At 67.0% G+C, this 21,049-nt stretch overlaps 3 protein-coding genes across 7 annotated transcripts in view; 2 read left to right on the forward strand and 1 right to left on the reverse strand.

The window, feature by feature from the left end:
* On the forward strand, positions 1 to 11,048 carry DENND6B (DENN domain containing 6B). 2 transcript variants are annotated; one of them, XM_077913988.1, is made up of 20 exons: positions 1 to 177; positions 3,286 to 3,324; positions 3,399 to 3,441; positions 4,043 to 4,155; positions 4,500 to 4,580; positions 5,198 to 5,303; positions 5,422 to 5,501; positions 5,584 to 5,646; positions 5,928 to 5,983; positions 6,504 to 6,626; positions 6,701 to 6,796; positions 6,894 to 6,988; positions 7,122 to 7,187; positions 7,328 to 7,392; positions 7,489 to 7,578; positions 7,652 to 7,705; positions 8,008 to 8,117; positions 8,210 to 8,312; positions 8,400 to 8,477; positions 8,558 to 11,048. In XM_077913988.1, the coding sequence occupies exons 1-20, from the start codon at positions 16 to 18 to the stop codon at positions 8,678 to 8,680; spliced, it is 1,746 nt and encodes a 581-aa protein (XP_077770114.1). In that variant the 5' UTR covers positions 1 to 15; the 3' UTR covers positions 8,681 to 11,048. The 2 variants fall into 2 exon arrangements, with proteins under 2 accessions (XP_077770114.1, XP_077770116.1); XM_077913990.1 differs by having other exon boundaries at positions 8,403 to 8,477.
* LOC144323174 (uncharacterized) lies at positions 4,506 to 20,787 on the reverse strand. The gene is made up of 6 exons (XM_077913247.1): positions 20,737 to 20,787; positions 19,102 to 19,260; positions 18,026 to 18,615; positions 13,122 to 13,199; positions 12,384 to 12,654; positions 4,506 to 11,226 (listed from the first exon to the last, which is right to left on the reverse strand). Exons 1-6 carry the CDS (start codon positions 20,785 to 20,787, stop codon positions 11,200 to 11,202), a joined length of 1,176 nt encoding a protein of 391 aa, XP_077769373.1. The 3' UTR covers positions 4,506 to 11,199.
* PLXNB2 (plexin B2) overlaps positions 11,361 to 21,049 on the forward strand; it is a 25,257-nt gene continuing 15,568 nt past the window's right edge. For 2 of the 4 annotated variants that reach the window (XM_077913955.1, XM_077913960.1), the window contains exon 1: positions 11,752 to 11,890. The gene's annotated coding sequence lies outside the window, so the exon portion shown is untranslated. Of the gene's footprint in view, positions 11,383 to 11,751; positions 11,891 to 21,049 lie in introns of those variants that run through there. The other 2 variants (XM_077913956.1, XM_077913957.1) reach the window with 2 other exon arrangements.

A 21,049-nucleotide genomic window follows, 5' to 3' on the forward strand; every position in this document is an offset into this window, starting at 1 on the left:
GCAGTCCCAGCCGCCATGGACGCGCTGTCGGGCGCCGGGCCTCGCCGGGCTCGCGGCCGCCTGGGCGCGGCGTCCCCCGGAGCGCGGGCTGCGGGAGCACCGTGGGCGCGCTTCTCGGCCTGGCTGGAGTGCGTGTGCGTGGTCACTTTCGACCTGGAGCTGGGCCAGGCGCTGGAGGTGAGCGGGCCGCGCGGGGGCGGCGGCAGGGGGGAGGGGGCGGCACGGCGGGGCGGGGGACGCGCCCAGCCCCCGCCCCCCGCATCCCGGGAGCAGCCCTGGGACCGACCCTTCGCAAGCCCGGCGCCGGTCACTCCTCAAAGTGCCCTCCCCGAACAGAGGACGAAGGGTCCGATTGCCAGGACGTCCCCCGAGACCAGGAGAGCGGGCCCTGCCCTCGGGGTGCCCGGCGGGTCTCTGGCCTCCACCCTCCGTGCCGCGGGGTCACTCGGTGGGAGTCCGCTCTGGCGCGGTCACCCCCTTCCCCCCTCCACACTCCCCGGCCGACGTTTGCGGCCGCGCGGCCTCCTCCGCCCACACCTCCGCGTTCACCAGGCCTCACACGCAGGCTGGGGCCCTTTCCAGCCCGCAGGCGTCCTGCTCACCAGCTGCACCCGCTCGGGGGCCTGGGGTGCCCCATTGCCTGCAGGCCCCCCACCCACCCTGGGCAGCCTCCCTTCCTCCCTGCGTCCCCGGCCCTGTCACAAGGTCGTTCCTATGTCCCGAGGTCAGGACACAGACCGGGGAGCTGTGCGCGGCCAGGGGGCCAGGGGCATGTGCCAAGGCTGTGCTGACTCCTGAGAGCCTGTGGGAGACCCCAGTCTTCCAAACAGAAAGGGCGGACCCTTGTCAAGAACGTTGGGATCCGCCTGGCCAGCCCATCCCCACCAGGCGGGCGTTGCTGCTGCAGCCCCGTGGAGCACCCGGAGGTGACAGATCTGCCTGGGGCTGCAGAGCCCACATCCTCACTGTTGCTCACATTCCTTGGAAAATCACAGAAGTTAAGAGCTTTTTCTGTGTCCTTAGGGCATTCTTAAGTATATTTTTCTAGAACTTTTAGAAAGCTGATTCTCAGCAAGTCCTGTTCAAGGCTCTGTGACTTTCTGAGCCTTTGGTGAGGGTGCACAGCTCTGGCCGGGGGTTTTGGGGACGCAGGGCCTCTCTGAATCGTGAGGTCTGTGTGGGAGTCTGGCCGTGAGCCTATCAGCAGCACAGCCACACGGTCCTCATCAGGTTTGCCTCTTGCTTGGGGTCATTTCACCTGCTCAGTGCTCACCCATCTTGGACTGCCTGAGCAATGCAGACCTCGCAGCATCGTCCACGGTGCACAAATGTGGACGGCAGACCCAGAGGCTGCCTTCCAGGAGCTGGTGATCCACAGACACTGGACAAATGCAGCTCAGAGGGAGGGGCCGGGCATGGCTGGTTTTGGAGGAGGAGGAGGAGAGAGGCAGGCGGGGAAGAAGGGACTGCTTGACGGAAACTGTTCCTCAGAAAAGGCAGCAACAATGAAGGCCAGGAGCTCTCCACTCACTCATCCACTAAATCCAGTAAAGCAGCCAGGCTTTGCCCTGTAGGAGCTCACGTTCTGTGCTAGGGACACAGTGGTTTGGGACCCCCAGTGCGCATGGGATACAGGGAGGGGGTTCCAGGCTGATAGGTGCAGTGAAGCCTGCGGGTGAGGCAGGGCCTTGGGGGTAGGTGGGGGACGGGAACCTGTGGATAAGCTGAGGAGGGGGCCTGGCTGCGCCTACCCAGCCTCCCTGGGAAGCCTGTGGCATGAGCTCTGCCTGGAGGGCCCCAGAGCCCCCTCCACTGTGGTGGTCGTGCCCTCCCAGGCCCCAGCTCCGGCACTGCACAGTCCCAGGACCCTTTATAATCGTGAACGTTATTGATGCCAAAAAAACCTTTTTTTTTAAGATTTTATATACCCCTGAGAGACCCAGAGAGAGGCAGACACGCAGGCAGAGGGAGAGGCAGGGTCCCTGCAGGGAGCCCAATGCAGGACTCGATCCCAGGACTCTGGGATCACGGCCTTAGCCTAAGGCAGACGCTGAACTGCTGAGCCACCAGGCGTCCCCCCAAGAAGCTTTTTGTACGAATATGTGTCAACGTTTACTGCACTAGAAGTTAAAGCTGAGAAACACAATAGTTATTGAGCTGACGTTAAAATAAAAGTACTCTGTTAACGTAGATGTTTTCAAAAAAAAAAAAAAACACGTAGACGTTTTCATGAAAACAGCCATATTTCCAAAACAAAATTTGGTGAGAAGAGTAAGAGGAATAGTAGCATTTGATGCTTTCACAATCAATTTTTTTTATTGAACGGTTTCACTTCAGCTTAAACCGAGCTCCTCCTCAGTGTTGAGTCTGGGGGGACAAGGCAAGTTGGAGCTCCTTGCATGCAAGCCCTGTCTCCTGACCCCCCCCCATAGACTCCTAGCACTGTGCTCTCTGGAGAGCAAAGGCCAGGGCAGCAGCAAAGCCCAAGGCACACCAGCTCCCAGGAAGACACCTCAGAGGTGCACTGGAGTGAGGGCCGTGGGGCCCCCTGCCTTTTGGGGGGATCCTGTAATGAAATCCGCTCTGGCCCTGGGCCGGCGCATAGAGCTGCTGAGCCCGAGAGCGAGCCTCAGGCCGCAGCTGCTCCAGAGTGTGGCCTGCCTCCTACATCCCTAAGGGCCTGCTGCTGACGCTGCAGGGCTCAGGGTGCTCTCCTAGGGCTCTTGCTGGGGCGGGGGTTACAGGCCAGAAGCTTCCGGGTTCCTGACTAGCAGAGGTTGGGATGAAAGCGCTCGGGATGCTGTCCACAGGCAGGGATGCCACTGTCTTCGGTGCCGTCTGACTCAAGACTAGGAAATGGGGAATCTGGGCAGGCCCCATCTAGGGGAGCAAGCCCTGGGGAACTGTGCAGCCCGAGACCTTCTGGCTAAGTGGAAGGGTTCAGGAGGGGGAACAGAGGGGAGGTGGGACCTGCAGGCAGAGCCCTGGGGTCACTTGCTGTGGGAAAGAGGCAGGTGTGGGGGTGTGGGGGTTCTGAAAACCACCTCTGGAAGCTCTGGGGACGAACCCTGGGGTGAGGGAGGCAGGGAGGTCTCAGCACAGTTGCACGAGGGGAGGGGTGCGAGAAGGGAGTTGGGGAGCTGGCCCGTGTGTGGTAGCTGACAGGAGGGAAGGATGAAGGGGACTCGCGCTGAGAAGGGCCGGAGAAGCCGGAGAGGAGGCGGTGGCCGCCAGGGAAGCATTCCTGTAAGGCAGCAGGTGACTGGGTGCCCTGTGTCCCCACAGCTGGTGTACCCCAGTGACTTCCGGCTCACGGACAAGGAGGTGGGTCCTGGCCTTCCTGGGAGCAGCCGTGGCCCCGACCTGAGCCGGCCCTCACCTGGTTTCCTGTGTTTCAGAAAAGCAGCATCTGCTACCTGTCCTTTCCCGACTCGCACTCAGGTAGCCGATCCCTGGGACGTTGGCTCTGGGGCTGGGGTGGGTGACACGCAGAAGGTGGGTACTGAGGCTGTCCAGGACCCCCATGGCCCAGGCGTGGACGTGACCACTGTCAGCATCACTGCCTGCCTGCGCCAACCCACTCCCTGCTCCCTGCTCGCTGTAGACATCCAGAGCTCCCGGCAGCAGCGCTGGTCAGGTTACCCTGATTTGCAGGGTGTCTCTAGGCAGAGCGATGGGTGGGGTCTGGTTCTTACATCCCACCACAGTGGCCACCTGGCCTTTGCTCTTCTCCAGGACTTGGCTGTCCGTGCAGGCCTGTTTTCCTGTCGCAGACCAGCCGACCGGGCCCCACACCAGGGCCTCCCGGTGTCCCCTAGGGCCCCTGTGCAAGCTGACTGCACCATGCATGCAGCTGTCCCTGCTGCTGTTGGGGGCGGTGTTTAGGTTGAGACTGAGGTTAGGAATCAGGACACAGACTTTCTGGCAGGCTGGGCTTTCTCTCTGGAGGCATTCGTGGCCTTGTCTGTGGTCCCCTCCCCTCAAGCTGGCAGGAGGGTTTCCACCCTGATATGGGCCGGGTGGGGGCTGCCTCCCTTTCCAGGCTGCCTGGGAGACACTCAGTTCAGCTTCCGCATTCGGCAGTGCGGCGGGCAGAGGAGCCCCTGGCATGCTGAGGACCGCCGCTACGACAGCGGGGCCCCTGTGTCATTGCAAGTGAGTGCGGGCTGCCTCTCCCCAGAGGCCAGGGCTGGCCTGGTGCGAGCAACCGCGAGGGTTCCCAAGTGCTGCAAGCCCCACCACGCCTGTAGGTTTGGCGCCCCAGCCTCCGTGGGAGTGAGGCAGCTCTTTTCACCACTGGGTGCTCCCAGGCCCCTTGAGCTGTGACCACAGTGCCTGCAGAGGTGCCCTCTGTAGAGGGGTCGGCCACCTTGTGAGCCAAGGACCCCCCAGCCTGACCTCCATGGCTGGAGAGAGTGGTTGCAGCCCTGGCCGCTGGTCTGGGTGGGCAGGAGGGAACATGGGGAGTGAGCTCGGCCCGGCTGACGCTGTTTTTGCAGAGGGAGCCAGCACACTACTTCGGTTACGTGTACTTCAGGCAGGTGAAGGACAGTTCTGTGAAGAGGGGTTACTTCCAGAAGGTGAGCCACCTGGCTGCTCTGGGGTGGTGCTGCTGTGAGGCAGGGCTGGTGCCCACGTGTCCTGTAGCCCCCAGCCACTTGGCATGGGGCACAGCTCACTGCCTGGGCCACATAGGCCACCCCGCCTGGGCAGCAGGTGAGGGCTTGGAGAGCAGGTGCCTCCTGGGCCCTCTGGGGAACAGGCGCTGCTGCCTGCCTTGGCCGTCACGGCACCTGCAGCCCCCTGTGAGCTCCCGATGTCCCTGCTCCTTGCTGCTGACGGGAGCGGGCTCATGCTTTCCAGATTAGAACAACTTCCTTCTTGAACTCAGACACCATAAGCAAAAGCTGCTTGAGTCCCGGGAAGATCATCCCAGAAATCCTGGCCATGCGCATTTCCCTGTGAAGGCCCGGGGGGCCCGGCTGTGCTCTGAGGGCTCCCTGCCCCATCTGGGGCAGGCTTGGGGTGTTCTGTCCACTGGCCCTGGGGTCCAGGATGGGCCATTCCCAGGGACGGCTGTCTTGTGGAGTTTGCGGGATGCCGCTCCCCGGGTAGACTCTGGATGAGCCCGGCATCAGGGGCCCCGCAGAGCCTGCGTGGCTGGGAGGACCTCTCACCGGCCCTGCGGGTCCTGCAGTCCCTGGTGCTGGTGTCCCGCCTGCCCTTCGTCCGGCTGTTCCAGGCGCTGCTGAGCCTCATCGCCCCTGAGTATTTTGACAAGTTGGCCCCCTGCCTGGAAGCGGGTGAGTGGCTGCCGGGCGCTGCCAGATGGCACCATCTCCCTGGCTGAAGCTCTCGGCACCTCCGGCCAGCGGCTGCTGCTTGGGGCAGGTTCCCGACACTGGCCACCTGTGTCCACAGTGTGCAACGAGATAGACCAGTGGCCAGCGCCTGTGCCGGGGCAGACCCTGAACCTGCCGGTCATGGGAGTCGTCCTCCAGGTGAGGGCTGGCTGGGGAGGGAGGGCCCCAGGTCTATAGACATGCCTGCTCCCGTCTGGCAGCTACTCCCTCCATCCCCCAGGTTCGAGTCCCATCCCGGATGGACAAGCCTGAGCACAGTCCTCCGAAGCAGTGTAGCCATGAGGTGGGGCCCTGCTTCTGGGCCAGTGGCCTCGCACCTGCCTCGACCCTCCCACCTGCCCAGGCGTCCCTGCCCCACTCGCTAGGGGCCCTGTGGGGGTGGCCAGACCCTCAGCAAAGCTAGCTGGGTGCCCCCCACCCTCTCCAGTGCTATGGGGGTGCAGAGGTGTGCAGGGCAAGGGTGCAGTGCCCAGGGCTCCCCTGGGGTGAAAGGTGCTGCTCAGGGCTCTGGGGTGCCAGCTACCAGCCTTCCCCCGTCCTGATCCCATCCATCCCTCCTCCCAGAACCTGCTGCCCGCCCCAGTGGTCCTCACCAGCGTCCATGAACTGGACCTGTTCAGGTGAGCCCTGTAGGCCGCTGTCTGTTGCCTGAGTAAATGGTGAAGGGGACCCATGAGGTAAAGCCTGCACAGCGTGGGGCCCCCAGAGGGACTGCAGGCCCCAGAAGTGAACTCTGGGGCGGTTCCATGAGGGAGAATTGTAGAGAAGCCCGGGGCTCTGCTGCCACTACCAAGAGGAAGTGGGCAATGTGGGGAGGAACGTTCTAGAAATCAGGAGGGAAGGATCCGCTGTGTTGGGAGCTCCTTGCTGCGTGAGGCTGCTCTTCCCCAGGCACATCTGTGAGGGAGCCAGGCCTCGGAGACCCAGCTGCCCTGTGTTTCGGTGTGGGGGCTCAGGGCCAGGCCAAGACAGGCCGCGGTCAGAGGGTGGGGTGGCCCTGGACACCCCTGAGCATCCTCAGATGTCCTCACGCATCTTGTCCAGGGCGGTGCCTGGTGTGAGCTGGGCCCGCCTGGCCGGGGGTGCGGGTGGGCCAAGGGCTGGGAACCGCCTTCCCTGACCGCCTCTGCGGGGCCCTAGGTGCTTCCAGCCCGTGCTGACCCACGTGCAGACTCTGTGGGAGCTCATGCTCCTCGGGGAGCCCCTGGTGGTCCTGGCACCCTCGCCTGCCATGTCCTCAGAGATGGTGCTGGCCTTAATCAGGTAGGCGAGGCGGCGGGGGAGGGGGCTGTAGGAGCGGTGGGGGCTGACCTCTCTGCTGACCTCCCCGCCCTCAGCTGCCTGCAGCCCCTCAAGTTCTGCTGCGACTACCGCCCCTACTTCACCATCCATGACAGCGAGTTCAAGGAGTTCACCACCCGCACGCAGGCCCCGTAAGTGCCCTGTCTGTCCCCATCCTCCAGCTCCCCGTTGCTCCACCTCCCTGGGCCTGCCTCTGCCCCTTCTCTCTCTCTCTTCTCCTCTCTCTAGACCAAACGTGGTCCTAGGAGTCACAAACCCTTTCTTTATCAAAACGCTCCAGCACTGGCCCCACATCCTCCGTGTGGGAGAGCCCAAGATGTCAGGTGAGGCTGGCCTGGCCTCTGCCCAGGCAGCGGGGGAGGTGGGCCGGGGGCTCAGAGGCCCACCCAGCGAGAGGCTCAGCCCAGGGTGGGTCCGGCTGCAACCCTGAGGCCTGGCATTGGGTGTGTTCCCCAGGGGATCTTCCCAAGCAGGTCAAGCTGAAAAAGCCCTCCAGGCTGAAGACACTGGACACCAAGCCAGGTGTGTGCCCCTTGGGCTGCAGCCCCTCCTCTGCAGCGGGTGGAGTTCTCAGGGAACTGCTGCCCGGGGCTGGAGGCGGGAGCGGGTGGGGCAGGGCTCCAGGGGGCCTCCTGGACAGGCCTACTCTGCTGTCCTGCCAGGCCTTTACACCGCGTACTCGGCCCACCTCCACCGGGACAAGGCGCTGCTCAAACGTCTGCTCAAGGTACAGGCCTGGGGAGGGCCGGGGAGGGGTGGGGCGGTGAGCCTGCTCTGGGTAAAGGGGTGCATGTGGCGAGTTCAGCCCGTGCCCCCCGCTTAGGGGCTGCAGAAGAAGAGGCCGTGGGACACACAGACAGCACTGCTGAGACGGCACCTGCTGGAGCTCACGCAGAGCTTCATCATCCCCCTGGTGAGGCCCGGGGCAGAGCGGGTGGGGGCACCAGGTCGTGGCCCCAGGCTCACTCCCAACCTCCCCTCCCCAGGAGCACTACATGGCCAGTCTCATGCCCCTGCAGAAGAGCATCACACCCTGGAAGGTGCGGGTCCCGGTGGCCATCTGGGGGGAGGTCTGGGAGGGAGGAGGTCATCGAGCATATGGGAGGCACCAGGGCTCTAGGCATCCGTCATAGGACAGAAAAATGGGGCCACGCATGAGGGCCTCTAGGCCCTTCTGTCTGGGTGGGGCCGTCCAGGGGTCTGTCCTGGGAGGGTGGGGGCGATGGGTCCTCAGGTGGCTGAGGAGTGTGGCAGGGGAGGGTCCTGGCCAGCTGATGGCCGAGGCCGAGGCCTGTGGGGCTGTGTCCCCCAGTAGCCTGAGCTCACCAGGCCCCTGTCTCAGACTCCTCCCCAGATCCGCCCCTTCCGCCAGGATGACTTCCTGCGCAGCCTGGAGCACGCGGGGCCCCAGCTCACCTGCATCCTCAAGGGCGACTGGCTGGGCCTGTACAGGTGTGTGGATGGCATTCAGGGTCCTGAGGCTCCTGCCAGGCCGCCCTGGCACACGGGGTCAGCCCACAGCTCCCGCATTTTGCCACCCGCAGGCGTTTTTTCAAGTCCCCACACTTCGACGGCTGGTACCGGCAGCGGTACAAGGAGATGGCCCACAAGCTGGAGGCTTTGCACCTCGAGGCCATCTGTGAGGCGGTAAGGGGGTGCTGGGGCCGGGGGAGGAAAGGGGGACCCAGGGGACGGTGAGGGCCTTGGTGATGGATGGCTATGTCATGTCCCCAGCAGAACATCGAGGCCTGGATGAAGGACAAGTCTGAGGTGGAGGTCGTGGACCTGGTCCTGAAACTTCGGGAGAAGCTGGTGAGCTGTCTCCTGGCCCTGTGGAGCCTCCACCGGCCTGTGTGTAGGTCACCTGCCCCTGACCACTGCTGCCCCTGCAGGTACAGGCACAAGGCCACCAGCTCCCAGTGAAGGAGGCAACGCTCCGGCAGGCACAGCTGTACATTGAGACGGTCATCGGCTCTTTGCCCAAGGACCTGCAGGCTGTCCTGTGTCCTCCCTAGGACAGGGTCAAGCGGCCGGGGCCAGGGGCCTGGGTCTGACCACGCTTCCTTTTCCTCTGACGTGGCCCCAGCCAAGCACAAGCTCCCCAAGCCGAGCTCTCTGCTGCTGCTCCCTCACCTTGGCGCCCTGTCAGCACCCCTGGTGTTCCAGCAGTAAAAGGTGGCATTTGGAACCGCAGCCTGGCCCTTGACTATGGGTGGACCCCAATGTGGCCAGAGCCTCGCCTCCCCCTGGGTCCCACCTGCCCTCTGCAGGGCCCGGGGGCCATGAGCGGGGCTGGCTGTGAGCCCTCGTTGCTCTGGGTACAGGGCCACCCGTCCCCCTGCGGTGCCCACCTGCCCAAGCCCCGGCGCCCTGGGCCTTGTATTTGATGTGTTCTTGGGCCTACCAGGCTGTCCGGCCCCAGAGAGGCAGCGGCAGCTGCTAGGTGGACCGCCTGCTCCGTAGCTGCCACCGACCTGCAGGGGGGAGGGCGGGCCCTTCACTGTGGTCCTGGGCTGGGGAGGGGCACTGCCCTGTAGTTGGTCCGGAGGCTGCCGGGAGTGTCTGGGCCGGCGTCCTGGTCCCACTCTTGGAGCCCCGACCGCTGCTGCGTCCTGTTGGGCAGGCGCTCCAGCTGTCTCCCTCGCAGGGGCCCACCCACCGCCACGTGCAACCAACGGGTGTTGGACCGTAGACTTACTGGGTGCCCTCAGCTAGAACCGGGGCAGCGGGCTCGCTGGCAGGGAGCGGAAGGGCCCTCAGAGGTGCGGACCTGCCCCATGCGCCACCGAGGAGCGCTGGCCCCACGGTACCCGTCGCGACTTAGCATAGGGCGATGGCGTTGGCCGGCAGCAGGAGGGAGGGAGGGCGGGCGGGCACGAGGTGTGGACGCGGCGCTGTGAGTCCGCAGGTGAGTCCCCCGACCTCCAGCCCTAGACTCAGCTCACCTAGGCGAGGCCCGGGTGGGGCTTCGCCACCGCCCTGAGCGGGGCCCAATGGTGAGTGGGCACAGCGGGCATGGTGGGTGCAGGCTGGAGGTGCCGCCCCTTCTCCCCTGAAGGCCTGCAGATCGGGGACTCAGAGCTACGTCTGTGCCGCCTGGGCAGAGCCGCCTGATGACCGTGGCCGCTGCTCTCAGAAACGCCACTGTGGACTTGCCGGCCCTGCCCATGGCCCGGGACAGCCTGTGACCGTGGCCAGTCTGTGGGTGGCTGAGCCCATGTGAGGCGGCCTCCAAGGACGTGGCCGCTAAACAGAGTAGAGCCCGGCCGAAGCAGTGGGTTCATCTTTGCAGAAGAAACAGGCTGAAGCTCTGGGAGTGGGAGGCCCACGCTGGCCTCAGGTGCCACTCTGGGCAGCCCGCCCTGCTGGCTGGTGTGGACGCACAGCCTCCTCGCCCAGGGTGCGGTCTCCAAGGGGATCTGCAAAGGTGCCAGCACCTTCCTTGTGACTGGCCGGCTCCCTCGTGTGCCAGCCTCGGCCTCCTGAGGGCCAGGGCTGCAAGGGAGCCTGGGAAGTTGACCCAGGCCCCCCTCACAACTGTGACCCCAACGGTGAGGGCTGTGCTCCAGACGTCCCCCTGGCTGTGCTGGCCGCACTGCACACCCACCAGGTGGTCTGCCCTCGTGCCTGTGCCAAAGGGCTGGAGGACCACAGGCTGCAGGGAGGAGGGGCTGCGGGGTGGCCTCGGAGCCCCCAGGGACCTTGGCCACCATCGCTCCAGGGTGGCCCAACCAGGTCCCCCCAATTCCCCGAGTCCTCCCTTGGGGCTTTGAGGGCTGCGGCTGAGGCCCCTGGCTGTGCCTCACAGCAGTTCATCCTGGTGACCACTGTGGGCAGGGGCACTGCTGCCCAGCGAGGGGGGAGTCCCAGGCTGGAGCGCGCAGGGCCGAGGAAGCACCTGTCCAGGAGTGACGGCAGCCACCAAGGCTCCCTCTCCCTCGCAGCCTGACCCCTGCACGGATGTGGCTCTGGCCGGGGCTCTGTGGGAGCTGGGCAGTCCTGCCCGCTGCATTCTCTCCCCAGAAGCTTCCTTGCTCGCGCCTGGGATGAGGTCAGCTCTGGTGTTCTGGGTCTGTCCCCTAGCAGGTCAGCGCAGGAGTGAGGAGGGCACAGGGAGGAGGGGCCCTCCTGCCCCCCTCACCCCGCCAGAGCCCCGAGGGCCTGCAAGGTAGGAGCCCACTGGCCCCGGAGGGCCTTGTGCTTGGTCCCTGGGGCCTCGAGGTTGGAGGGGCTGTGTGGTGGCTGCGGGGGGAGGGGGGAGTGGCAGGGACAGGAAGGACAGTTCTTCACCCCCGGGGCTTCCTGTGCTTTATTTAAAGATTCCTTTCCAGTCTGGGATAGCAGCCTTCCCACATTCTGTTATTAAAACGTTCTGCTGTGACAGTGCTTGTCTTTTAACTTCCTTTTTTGATAAGTTGGCCTTCTTGTGAACCCTGGTAACACTAGGGGTCCTCTGCAGCGGGGATGGGGTGGGCTTCGGTGTGGACCTGGCTCAGGGCCTCCTGGGAGCTCGGTGGGGCTGGGGCCGTCTTGGTCACTGGGGGCTGAACAGGAGGAGGTGCTGGAGGGTGTGGAGGGGACAGGAGGAAGTGAGCGTGCTGGAAGGACGGGCCAGGGAGGGGGCATCGTGGGGGGAGCGAGGCTTTGGGCAATGGCCTCCTTCGTCCCTGGGTGTCCAGCTGCTGCTCAGCACCCCAACCTGGGCAGGAGCTGGCAGGTGAGCCCTGTTGCTGACCTGGGGGCTGGACCTGGGGAGCACCTCTCATGAGGAGGGGGGGGTTGTGGCGCCTGGGAGTGGGTCAGGGCGCAGCAGTCCCCGGACCCCCTGGGGGACAGCAGAGGTGGTGGCCTGGACGCGACGGGGGATGCCCACCGCCTGCCGAGAAGCTGGCTGGAACCCGGGTGACGGCGAAGCGACGGACCCGCTGGGCCGGGACCCTCCCCTGCTCCCCCCTCCCCTCCCTCGCTCCCCCCTCCCCTCCCTCGCTCCCCCCTCCCCTCTCCCGCTCCCCCCTCCCTCCCCCGCCCGGCGGCCTCCGCCGCCTCCCCGCCCTCCCCCTCCCCCCTCCCCTTCCCCCTCCCCCGCCGGGGGCGGGGCGGCTGCTCCCGCGCGCTCCGGCCCCTCCTCGGCCACACAAAGGCCCGTCTCCATGGCAGCCGCGCGGGCCGGAGCGCAGCGCGGATCGCGGCCCGGGCGCCATCGAGCCTCGGCGGCGGACGTGCAGGTACCGCGACGCGGGTGCGGGGCAAGCGGGGGGCCTCGCCGTGGGCGCCGCCCGGTCCCAGTCGGCGCTCCGCGGCGCGGGGGACCCGGGGCCGCTGCCGCCCCGCGGACGCGATCGGGCCTCGGCGGTCCGTGTGCCCCGGGCTCCCAGGTGGCCGGCGAGGCCCGGCGCCGGGCGGGGGGAGGTTCCCGGGGAGCCCCGCGCGCAGCGCCCTAGGGACCCCTCGCCCTCCCGCCCCTCCCTCCCCTCCCTCCGCGCCCACGCTCCCGCCTGCGCGGACCGGGCCGTGGCCGGGTGCAGTCTCCCGGTCGCCGGAGCTCGGCCCCGACCCAGCCGCCCCCGCCGCAGCCGCGGTTCCGGGGAGGCTGGACCCGCCGCCCTGCGCCTCCGCAGCCGCCCGGGGCCTCTGGTGGGGACCACCCTGCGCGCCCCGGGCTGTGCGGGGCCCAGAAGGTGGGACTAGGGCAGCTGGTGTCACGGCCGGCCTGCCTACCTGTCCTCGGGGCCTGCGGAGGCCGCCCGGGTCTGCTGGCCGGTGTGGGCTCAGGGTCGTTCTGGAGCCCAGGAAGCCCCAGAACCGCGTGGTCCAGGCACCTACCCCGGCCCTGAGCGTTCGCTCCCGCTCCACCTCGGCGGGGTTCCTCCTGCGGGAAGCCCTCCTGGACGGCCCTTCCCACTCCTCCGCGCTCAGGCTGATTAGCAGATTTCTGGGGTCCCGAAACTTGAGCCCCGAGCTTCCTGCCACGTCGCTAAAGCCGCTGTTCCTAACAAGTTGGAAAAGGAAGGAAAGGGTCTATTTGTGCTCCCCATGGTCTTTGCGGGGTCAGGACTGGGGGCAAAGCTGGGCCCCAAAGCCAGCGGCGTGTTCTGGGGCCTGGAGGGGTTTCTGGCCTGTTCCTGCGCAGGGAGCCCCTGAGGCCTCCCCCAGCCTAGTGCTGGGCCCCATGGAGGCCGGGGGAGCAGCAGGGTGGAGGGCGCTGTGGGACCCGAGCCCGCAGCCCACACGCTGCCCTGGTGGGGCCTGCACACGCAGTCTGGGAGTCGGGGTGGAGCAGCTGGTGGAGAGCCCGTCCCCCGCCCCGAGGTGAGGGTCCCTGGCTGACCCTGCTGGGTGTTTTTGTGTCGTCTCAGCTTTTAGGAACTCCCAGAGAAGATAAAGGACAAACAAGTGGGCTCCACAGATCTGAGCCCCCCACCTCTTGCCAGATCGCTACGGCGAAGGGGGGAGCACCTCGGTGTTTGGGGTGGGCCCCTCAGGAGGCCTGAGGTCTGGCCAGGGGTTCCTTGCTCCAGGAGAGGAGGGAAGTGACTGAGAAAAACAAGGGTTTGGAATGTGAGTCCCCCCTCCTCCGCCGGCTGCCTGCCAAAAAGGAATTATTTTGGATTATCCAGCCGTGTCCAGCCACCCAAGGGGGGAGGCTGCAGCCCTGGGAGAGGCATCCACTTCCGGGGCTGAGGGCTGAGAGCACCGGGAGGGAGGGACGGAAGGGCAAGTCTGGGCAGCTCTGCCACCCCGAGGCTGCTCAGACCGGTCGGGGGCGGGGTGGGAGGGAGGGGATGCGTCACCCTTGGGTTGGAGGTTAGAGGCTGCCCCAGCAGGCCTGCCTGGTGGCCTGGAGTGGACCCAGGCCCCTCCAGGGGGGCCACAGGGCTGGAGGGGCCCCGGGGCTGGAGGGGCCCCAGGTCCTGTCCTCAGGGTGGGGCGCGGGGAGGCCCAGGCTGGGGACCCTTCCAGCCCCAGCACACGTAGCTTGACGCTGCGGGTTCAGGTTCAGGGACACACCTTGGCGAGTTACTCACACCTGATGCTTCCCAGGGATGACGGGGAACAGGTAGGGGCGGGACTTAGATTGCTCCAGGCGAGACCCCCACCCCAGCCACCGAGGGCCGCACAGACCCCCCAAGCCTCTGACCGCCCAGCCCACACCCCCGGGTTCCCAGGGGAACCAACCAAAGGCATTCGTGGGTCTCCGTCCAGGACGCGGCCGCCACTGGGTGGGCTCCCAGGGTCCGTGCCTGAGCCTGCCCCGAGCCTGTGCCCGGTGCCCGGCAGCCCAGCGGGGACTGTCCCGGAACTGGCAGCTTGGGCGGCGCGGGGAGCCCGGGGTCCTGGCCCTCGCCCAGGCCGGTGGAGCGGAAGAGATTGGATTGGAAAGCGCTGTAGGGGGCGGGGAGGGGGCTGGAGGCCTGGGGAGGGCTCCAGATGGCCTCGGCCCACCCCTCCCAAGAGGGCACCCCAGGCCTCAGGCCGCTGCGGGCGCGTGCGCCCTGGCCCCAGAGCCCAAGAGCCCTGGGACGTTGGGTGGGAGGGGTGCTCTGGTGGGGAGAGACCATGGGGTCCAGCACCCTCCCTCGGAGCCCCTTCTCTGACCCAGGCAGGGCCACCCTGACGTGCCAGCAAGGGCTGCAGCCATGGTCATCCGGCCTCGGGGCGCTGGGGGCCGGCGGGGGTGCTTGTGAGCGTTTTTCCTCTGTTGAGGAGCCTCCTGGGTCACCCCTGCCTTGGACATGGGTGTGGGTCTGGGGGAGGCTGAGGCCAGCGGATCCGACCAGAACCCATGCCCGAGTCTGGCCCTGTGGAGGGGCTGCGGGGGTCCTGCGGGGGGGGGGGGCGGGGGGGACCCGCTTCCCTGGGGCGAGGGCCTGGGCCGGGCTGGGGCTGGGCAGAGGTCTGTCCAGAGCCTCCTGGGTGTTTGTGTTTGGGGTGGGGCTGAGGGTAGGGTGGGGTGGGGCCGCCTGTGGCTAATTGTCTTTGGACTCAAATTACAGGCTGAGACCGGGATCTGGGATCTGGGATCTGGGATCTGGGATCTGGGCGGTGTGATCAGCTGGGGGAGCAGGGGCAGCTGGGGGGGGGGGGGCGGCGCGCTTCTGGTTCCCCCACCCCACCCCACACGCCCTTCCCCTCCTGGTTTCACATCTCCTGACGGGTGCCTGCTTCCCTCTGCCTCGAGGGCAGGAGGACCTTGGTTCCCTCAGCTGCCCAGGCCTCCCTGCCCGGCCCTGAGTCAGGCCACCGTCCTGCCCGAAGGCCACCCACATGGGTCTCTGATCGTCTGCTCCATGCATGATTCACAAAGTCATAACAGTGGCTGGACCCAGGGCCCCCGAGGAGCCTACCGTGGCCAAGGACGGTGACCAGGCTGCTCACAGGGACGCGGGCAGGGCTGGCCCGCACCTGGAGCTGGCCATCTGTGTCCCGCTTTGTCTCTCTCAGGGGTCTCCGCACCCCCCCACATCCCAGCACCCCTTTCACACAGAGACGGGGCCACGATGCAATGTGGCTGGTGGCTATTCTCCCACCCCCCAAGTGTTTGGGAGCAGCGTGCTGGGCGTGCGAGAGTCTCCCGGGCTGGGATGGGGTATCTGGGGACAGGGCGTAGCCGGCGTCCACACCCTGGTCTCCAGGCCCTGGGACGGCGTGACTTTGAACCGGGCAGTGCTGGGAGAGTCCTGGCCCCGGGGCCACGGCGAGGGAGAGGAAGTCTTTGGGGAGCAGCCTGCATTCTGCCCCCAGCCCTGCCAGCAGCCCTGCCCCAACATATCGCTGCTGCACCGAGACTGAAGCCCGGGTTGGCGCCCGCTGGCCAGCAGGTCCCACGTGAGGCCCGGGATGGACAGGCCCAGTGGAGAGCTCAGATCTCTGCCCAATGCTGCCTGGCTGGGCGCCCTTGCCAGGAAAAGCAAGAGAGAAAACTGTTGGACGGGGAGCCCTTGAGGACCCACCTGTGTCAGCAGAGCCACCCGGCGGGGCATGTGCCCCCAGGGCAGTTCTGGCTGGCCCTCAAGTCCCCATCCCTGTCCCCTGAGCCTGCACGCCACGGACCCAGTCCGCAGCGACCCCGAGCTGGCTGCTGGAGGCTGAGGGTGCGCTGAGGTCCTGAGAGGCCCCAGCAGGCAGCATGGGGGACGGGAAGGGTGCTGTCCCCGCCTGCTGTGCCCCCACCCCCGCCCTTGCTCTGGGGGCCTGGGTCTGTCCTGGGCTGCAGCAAGCCTTTGGCACTTGCGGTACAGGGGCCCCGGAGTGGCAGCCTGGTAAGACAGGGGACCTGGCCACGCGGGCCCGGCTGTAGAGAGGTGGGGACTCTGGGCTGCACGTGGATCCTAGGCTCCCACCCCTGCCGCAGGCTGTCTGCAGGCTGTCCGCAGAGCCCGAGGCCTTGGTGGAGAAGGCGCGGTGGGGGGTCCTGCGGGGGGTCCTGCGTGGTCCACCTGCCCCTGCCCAGCCCCCTGATCGGGGATGGGAGACCAAGGGGAGGGAGAGGGGCGCTGGGGCTTCAGGGAGCTGGGCCTCGTCCTGTGCCTCCCAGGGAGGCCAGCGCCCACCTCCCCGCCCCCCCTCCCCCCAGAGCGCAGCCACCCTGGTGCCTCCCCAGCACCTGCCTCACGTCGCAGGCAGCTCCCCTCCAGCTGAGCAGGGCCTTTCCTCGCTTGGGCTCCCGGTCCCTCTTCCCTCCCCAAACTCTGGCCGTTTTCCTTTGTGGGTACCAACTGCCGCCCCACCTTTAGCCTGGCCCAGGCCCCACCCAGCACCCCAAGCCCTGTGCGTCTGGCGGGGCCCCCAACCTGGCCTCCACTGGACACCTGGTTGGCAGCAGGCGGCCTGCGTACGGGCCCTGCCCCTCCACCCTGCCAGCACGGGGTGGCCCCAGCGCTGGGTACCCCAGGCTCCTCCCCGCCGCTGTTTGTCCTGGGGACGCACTGGGCGCCGGCAGGGTCCCTCGTGGGCATCCCAGACGAGTGTGCCTGCACGTGTGCGGTCACGTGAGCGAGAGGTGGCTGGTGTGGCGGCTTGGCACGGCGCCCTGGGCTAATTGTGGGGTTCGGGAGTGATAGAGGAGGCGGGGCTGGGGTGACCGCTGAGGCGCTGACAGACTTGATGGGGAGATTACAGGCCTTGCTTACTCCTCACTCGCGCGGCAGCCCCCGCCCCCCCCCCCCCGTCCGCCCCACCCCCACCCCCACTCCCGGCCCAGGAAGGGGGCTGGGGCGGGGGCTGCTCCGCGCCCCGCAGCTGCCCCGCAGCTGCTGTGAGCCTCAGGCTGCCCTGGCCTGCGCACAGCCAGCTGTGAGGTGAGCCTGGGAGGGCAGATGCGTGGGAGAAGCTCGGAGGGGAGCAGCTCTTGGAGGGGCATGGGCAGAGAGGCCCCGCGTCAGAGCCAGCCGCTCCCACCCGCCGCGCTGGGAACCCTCGGCCTCCTGCATGGATGTGGGGCACGAGGGAACTGAGCCTGTCGCTGGGGGCCCTTCTGTGTCTGGGCATCCGTCCGAGTTGCTCTTCCTACCCATGCAGTGGCTGCATGCCTCATTTGTGCTGTGGACACCCTGTGGGGTCCGACCTTCAGGCGGCCCCTCCCCACCTTACCCCCTCCTTCTGTGGCTATCCGACCACAGGCCACCCGCCGGTTATCTCGGGAGGATGTCCACACGCGCGTAAAAGCAAGGCCGGTCCCTGCCATCTGCTGGGGCTCTGTGAGCGCGGAGTGGGGGGCACACAGCAGCTTCGGTGGCACACAGGAAGCTGTCGGGCTTTGGGCCGAGCAATGGGACGGGTCAGCGGGCCACAGGCCGGAGTCTGGTGCAGAGCACGACGCTGTGGGGCCGTGAGCAAGCACTGCTGTCCTAGCAGCAACCTGGGCCCTGGCCGGTGGGCGCATCCTGAAGGGCCTCAGCGCGGGCGGCTGGGGCTCGGGAGGAAGGGGCTGGGTGGTGGTGGGCACGGGCACCGAGTCTAACAGAGCCCACGCTGCCCTGAGGGCCTGGGGGCCAAGGAGGCTGGCGACTGCTGCCTGCACCGAGGGTCTGCGCCCTGTCAGCCACCGGAACTGTTCTCCGGCTTCTCTGGGCCACCGGGCCACAGGGCAGCTGCAGGGAGCCTTCTGTGGGCACCTGCAGGGGATGCAGGGCAGGGGCGTGGGGAGGGGCCACAGGGAGCTGTCCGTGGGCACCCGCAGGGGATGCAGGGCAGGGGCATGGGGAGGCGCCGCAGGGAGCTGTCCCTGGACACCTGCAGGGGCGGCAGAGCAGGGGCTGCAGGGCAGGCGTGGGGAGGGAGGGGCTCGAGCACACACAGGCTTTGTTGAGCGAGCCCCGGGGACACCTGAGGGCCGGGCTGGACCAGGCGGCCCCGCTCACCCCTCCTGGGCTGCTGAGAAGCCACCGCGGCCGGCTCCGTCGGGTGCTCGCCGTGCTGGGGTCTTGGGCCGTGGGGACTCGCCACGGGGACCCAGAGGCCGGGCTCCCGGCGCCCAGGGCGGCCCCAGGGTGGCAGGTAGGAGCGTCACCGGCGGCGAGGGGTCCAGTGGGAGGCTCCGGTGGCGCTGACGCAAGTCTGGGGCTGCGACGTCAGTGTGTCCCTGGAGCCCCGCCCGCCCGCCCCGCCCCTGCCCTCGGTGCCCGGGCGGCGGGAGCTCGGCCTCGCCCGGGTCGGGGTCGCGGGGCGGCGGGGGGGCCGGGTGGCGGGGGAGGTGGCGCGGCCCGGACCCGCGCGCAGGTAGCGGCCGCCGCGCCGCCGGCAGCAGGTGAGCGCGCCCCGCCCTCGTGACCCGCGCCCCATTGTTCCCGCGCCCCTCGGACCGGCCCCCGCTCGCCCCCCCACACCCCCCGCCCGCCCCGGCCGCGCCCCCCCTCGCGCTTGTTTTGGAAACAGCCGAGGCTCGGATTTGCCGGCGATTTGCGGGCGCTTCGGCCTGTTTTGTTTCCTCTGATTTGTTTAACGCTCCCCGCTAATTGCAGATTTGCATTTTCGTCGGGAGACTTGAGGCCCGGTCCCCAGGCTGCCAGCTGCCGGCGGGGGAGGGGCGGGGCGGGGGAGGGGCGGCTCGGGAGGCTGGCTCCCCGCCCGGCGGGGCTCCCCTCGCCCCCCCCACCTGACCCTCACCCCCCCACACACCTGCCCCCTCCACCCCCGCCTGTGCTCCCCGGGCCTCTGGGCCCCCTCCACCCCCCATCCTGGCCTGGCCAGGGGCCGCCCCCAAGCTGGACCCCACCTCCCCAATTGCTGTTAGCAGGAAGCAGAGAAGAGCGTCCTGGGAAGAAGGGCTGACCCAGCCCTGGGGGCTGTAGGCACCCGCCTCTCGGGTGCCTTCTGTTCACCTTCCTTGGGGTGTGGGGGGTGCAGAACCTGCCCGCGCCAGGGCCCTGGGGACCATGGGTTAGAGGGAGATGGCACCCAAGGGAAACCACAGGGACCCATCTGGCAGCTCGCCTACTTCCTGCTCCGTCTGCCCCGCCTGTGGGAGGAGACAGCCGTGTGTGAGGTTGGGGGTCAGCTGCAGGGCACCTGCTGGTTCCCCAGGCACTGGCTCAGCGCAGGTGCACATCCCGGTGCAGATGCGCTTGTGGCAGGCCCGTCGGGGATGATCCAGACCCTAGAGGACAGGGGACTGTCACACAGGCCAGCTCAGGGTGGCTATCTCAGGATTCCATGGGGCAGGGGTGGCAAAGCAGAGGTGGTGACGAGTCCCCCAGAGTGCCGCCTCCCATAGGCACAGCCCTAGGATTTCCATAGGGTTTGCTTACCCTTCCTGGCAGTTCACTGAGGTCGATGTTATCACCCCCACTTTACGCGCGGGGAAACTGAGGCACAGCGTGGCCTTGTGAACTACCCACCTGACCAAGATAGAAAGCGACTGAGCATGAGTTTGAATCCAAAAGGCTGGCTCCGGGGTTACCCGGCTGGCTCAGGGGATGGAGTGTGACACTCCTGATCGGGGTTGTGAGTTCGAGTCCCACACTGGGTGTAGAGATCAATGTAAAATCTTGGAAACAAAAACAAACAAACAAAAAAAAACGAAAGCCTGGCTCCAGCCATCTGCCCTGAGGCTGTCGCCTGGGGAGCAGTGGGTGTGAGACTATGAGGTGGGGGGCCCGAGGCCTCCGGGGCCTGTGATCCCGTGAGCTGCCTTCTGAGGGAAGTGAAAGTGGCCGTCCTGAGAGCCCATGATGCTGGCTGTTGGGGGCGCTGGGGGGCACGGCTGGGGAGTTGGCAGAGGCACCCTGGTGTGGGACGGCCGCCGGGGTGGCTGAGGAAGGACGGGCCCAGGCTTCATCTTGCCGGAAGTGTCTGCTGGAGGAGCCTGGTGTTGGTGCGTGGGGTGCGTGGGCCGGGGGGAGGCAGCCGCCCTCACCTTTGCTGCGGATGGTCGGACGGACGGACAGACAGACAGACGCCAGACTGGAGGGCAGGCCATGGAGGCCGTGTGCACCCCGGCTGCTTCCTCACCAGGCTGCGTCTCCTGACCAGGGGTTTCACCCCTGAGTTTGCCTGTGGGGTGGCCCCGGCTCCTTTGACCAAGGCTGCGCCTCAGCCCTGCACCCGAAGCGCGAGCCCCTGTCCCTGCTCCGCCCCTGCTGGTCTCCTGCTGGTCTCCTTCGGATCTGCCCCGGCTCCTGCCCCAGCCTTGCAGGGATGTGGGGGGACGGCTCTGTGTTGGCGAGTGCTGCCCCAGACATTGGGGCCCGTGGTGTAGGCTGGTCCTGGGGGGTGGGGCTGGGGCTGGTCCTGGGGGGTGGGGGCTGGGATTGGCCAGGAGAGGTGGTGGCTCTAGGGCCAGGGCTGGCGGGGGGGGGGGGGGGGGGGGGGGGGGGGGGGGGGGGAAGCTGGGGGAGGCACCCATTAGCGTCCGGTGGTTAAGCCTCTGCGTTTAGACGATGCGGGAACATGTCCTTGTGAGACTTTTTCCGAAACTGGTAAATGAAGTTCTTTTGCTACCGAGGCCTGGCCTCCCTGCCCCCAGGCTTTACTACTGTTTTCAGTTTGAAAGGCGGCTTCTACAACTTCTCAGCAGTTAGACCCACAGAGATGCAGGAATCCCGTGCTGCCGCCACCCCCTGCACGGCCGGGCGTGTGTTTTGGGGTCCCCCGGTTGGGTGCCCGGTGGTTGCTGCATCGCCATCGCGGTGTCCGTGGACAGGCGTCCCCTGCGGGGGGGCGGTGGACACGGGAGCAGGGCTGCTGCAGTGACAGGCTAGCTCTTGCTCTCGTGAATGAATCACTATTCCCCGGGGAGCTCACGACTGTCTCCGTTTCACAGGGGGGAAGTGAGGCAAGTTCACACGGCTTGGGAGTAGAGCTCGGGGTCACCCGTCTGCTTGTTATTCAGAAAGCAACTTGTGTTTTAACCAAATACACCTACCTGGCTGAAAAAAGGCACTTGG

Source organism: Canis aureus, chromosome 11, assembly GCF_053574225.1.
Source record: "Canis aureus isolate CA01 chromosome 11, VMU_Caureus_v.1.0, whole genome shotgun sequence".
Taxonomy (NCBI): domain Eukaryota; kingdom Metazoa; phylum Chordata; class Mammalia; order Carnivora; family Canidae; genus Canis; species Canis aureus.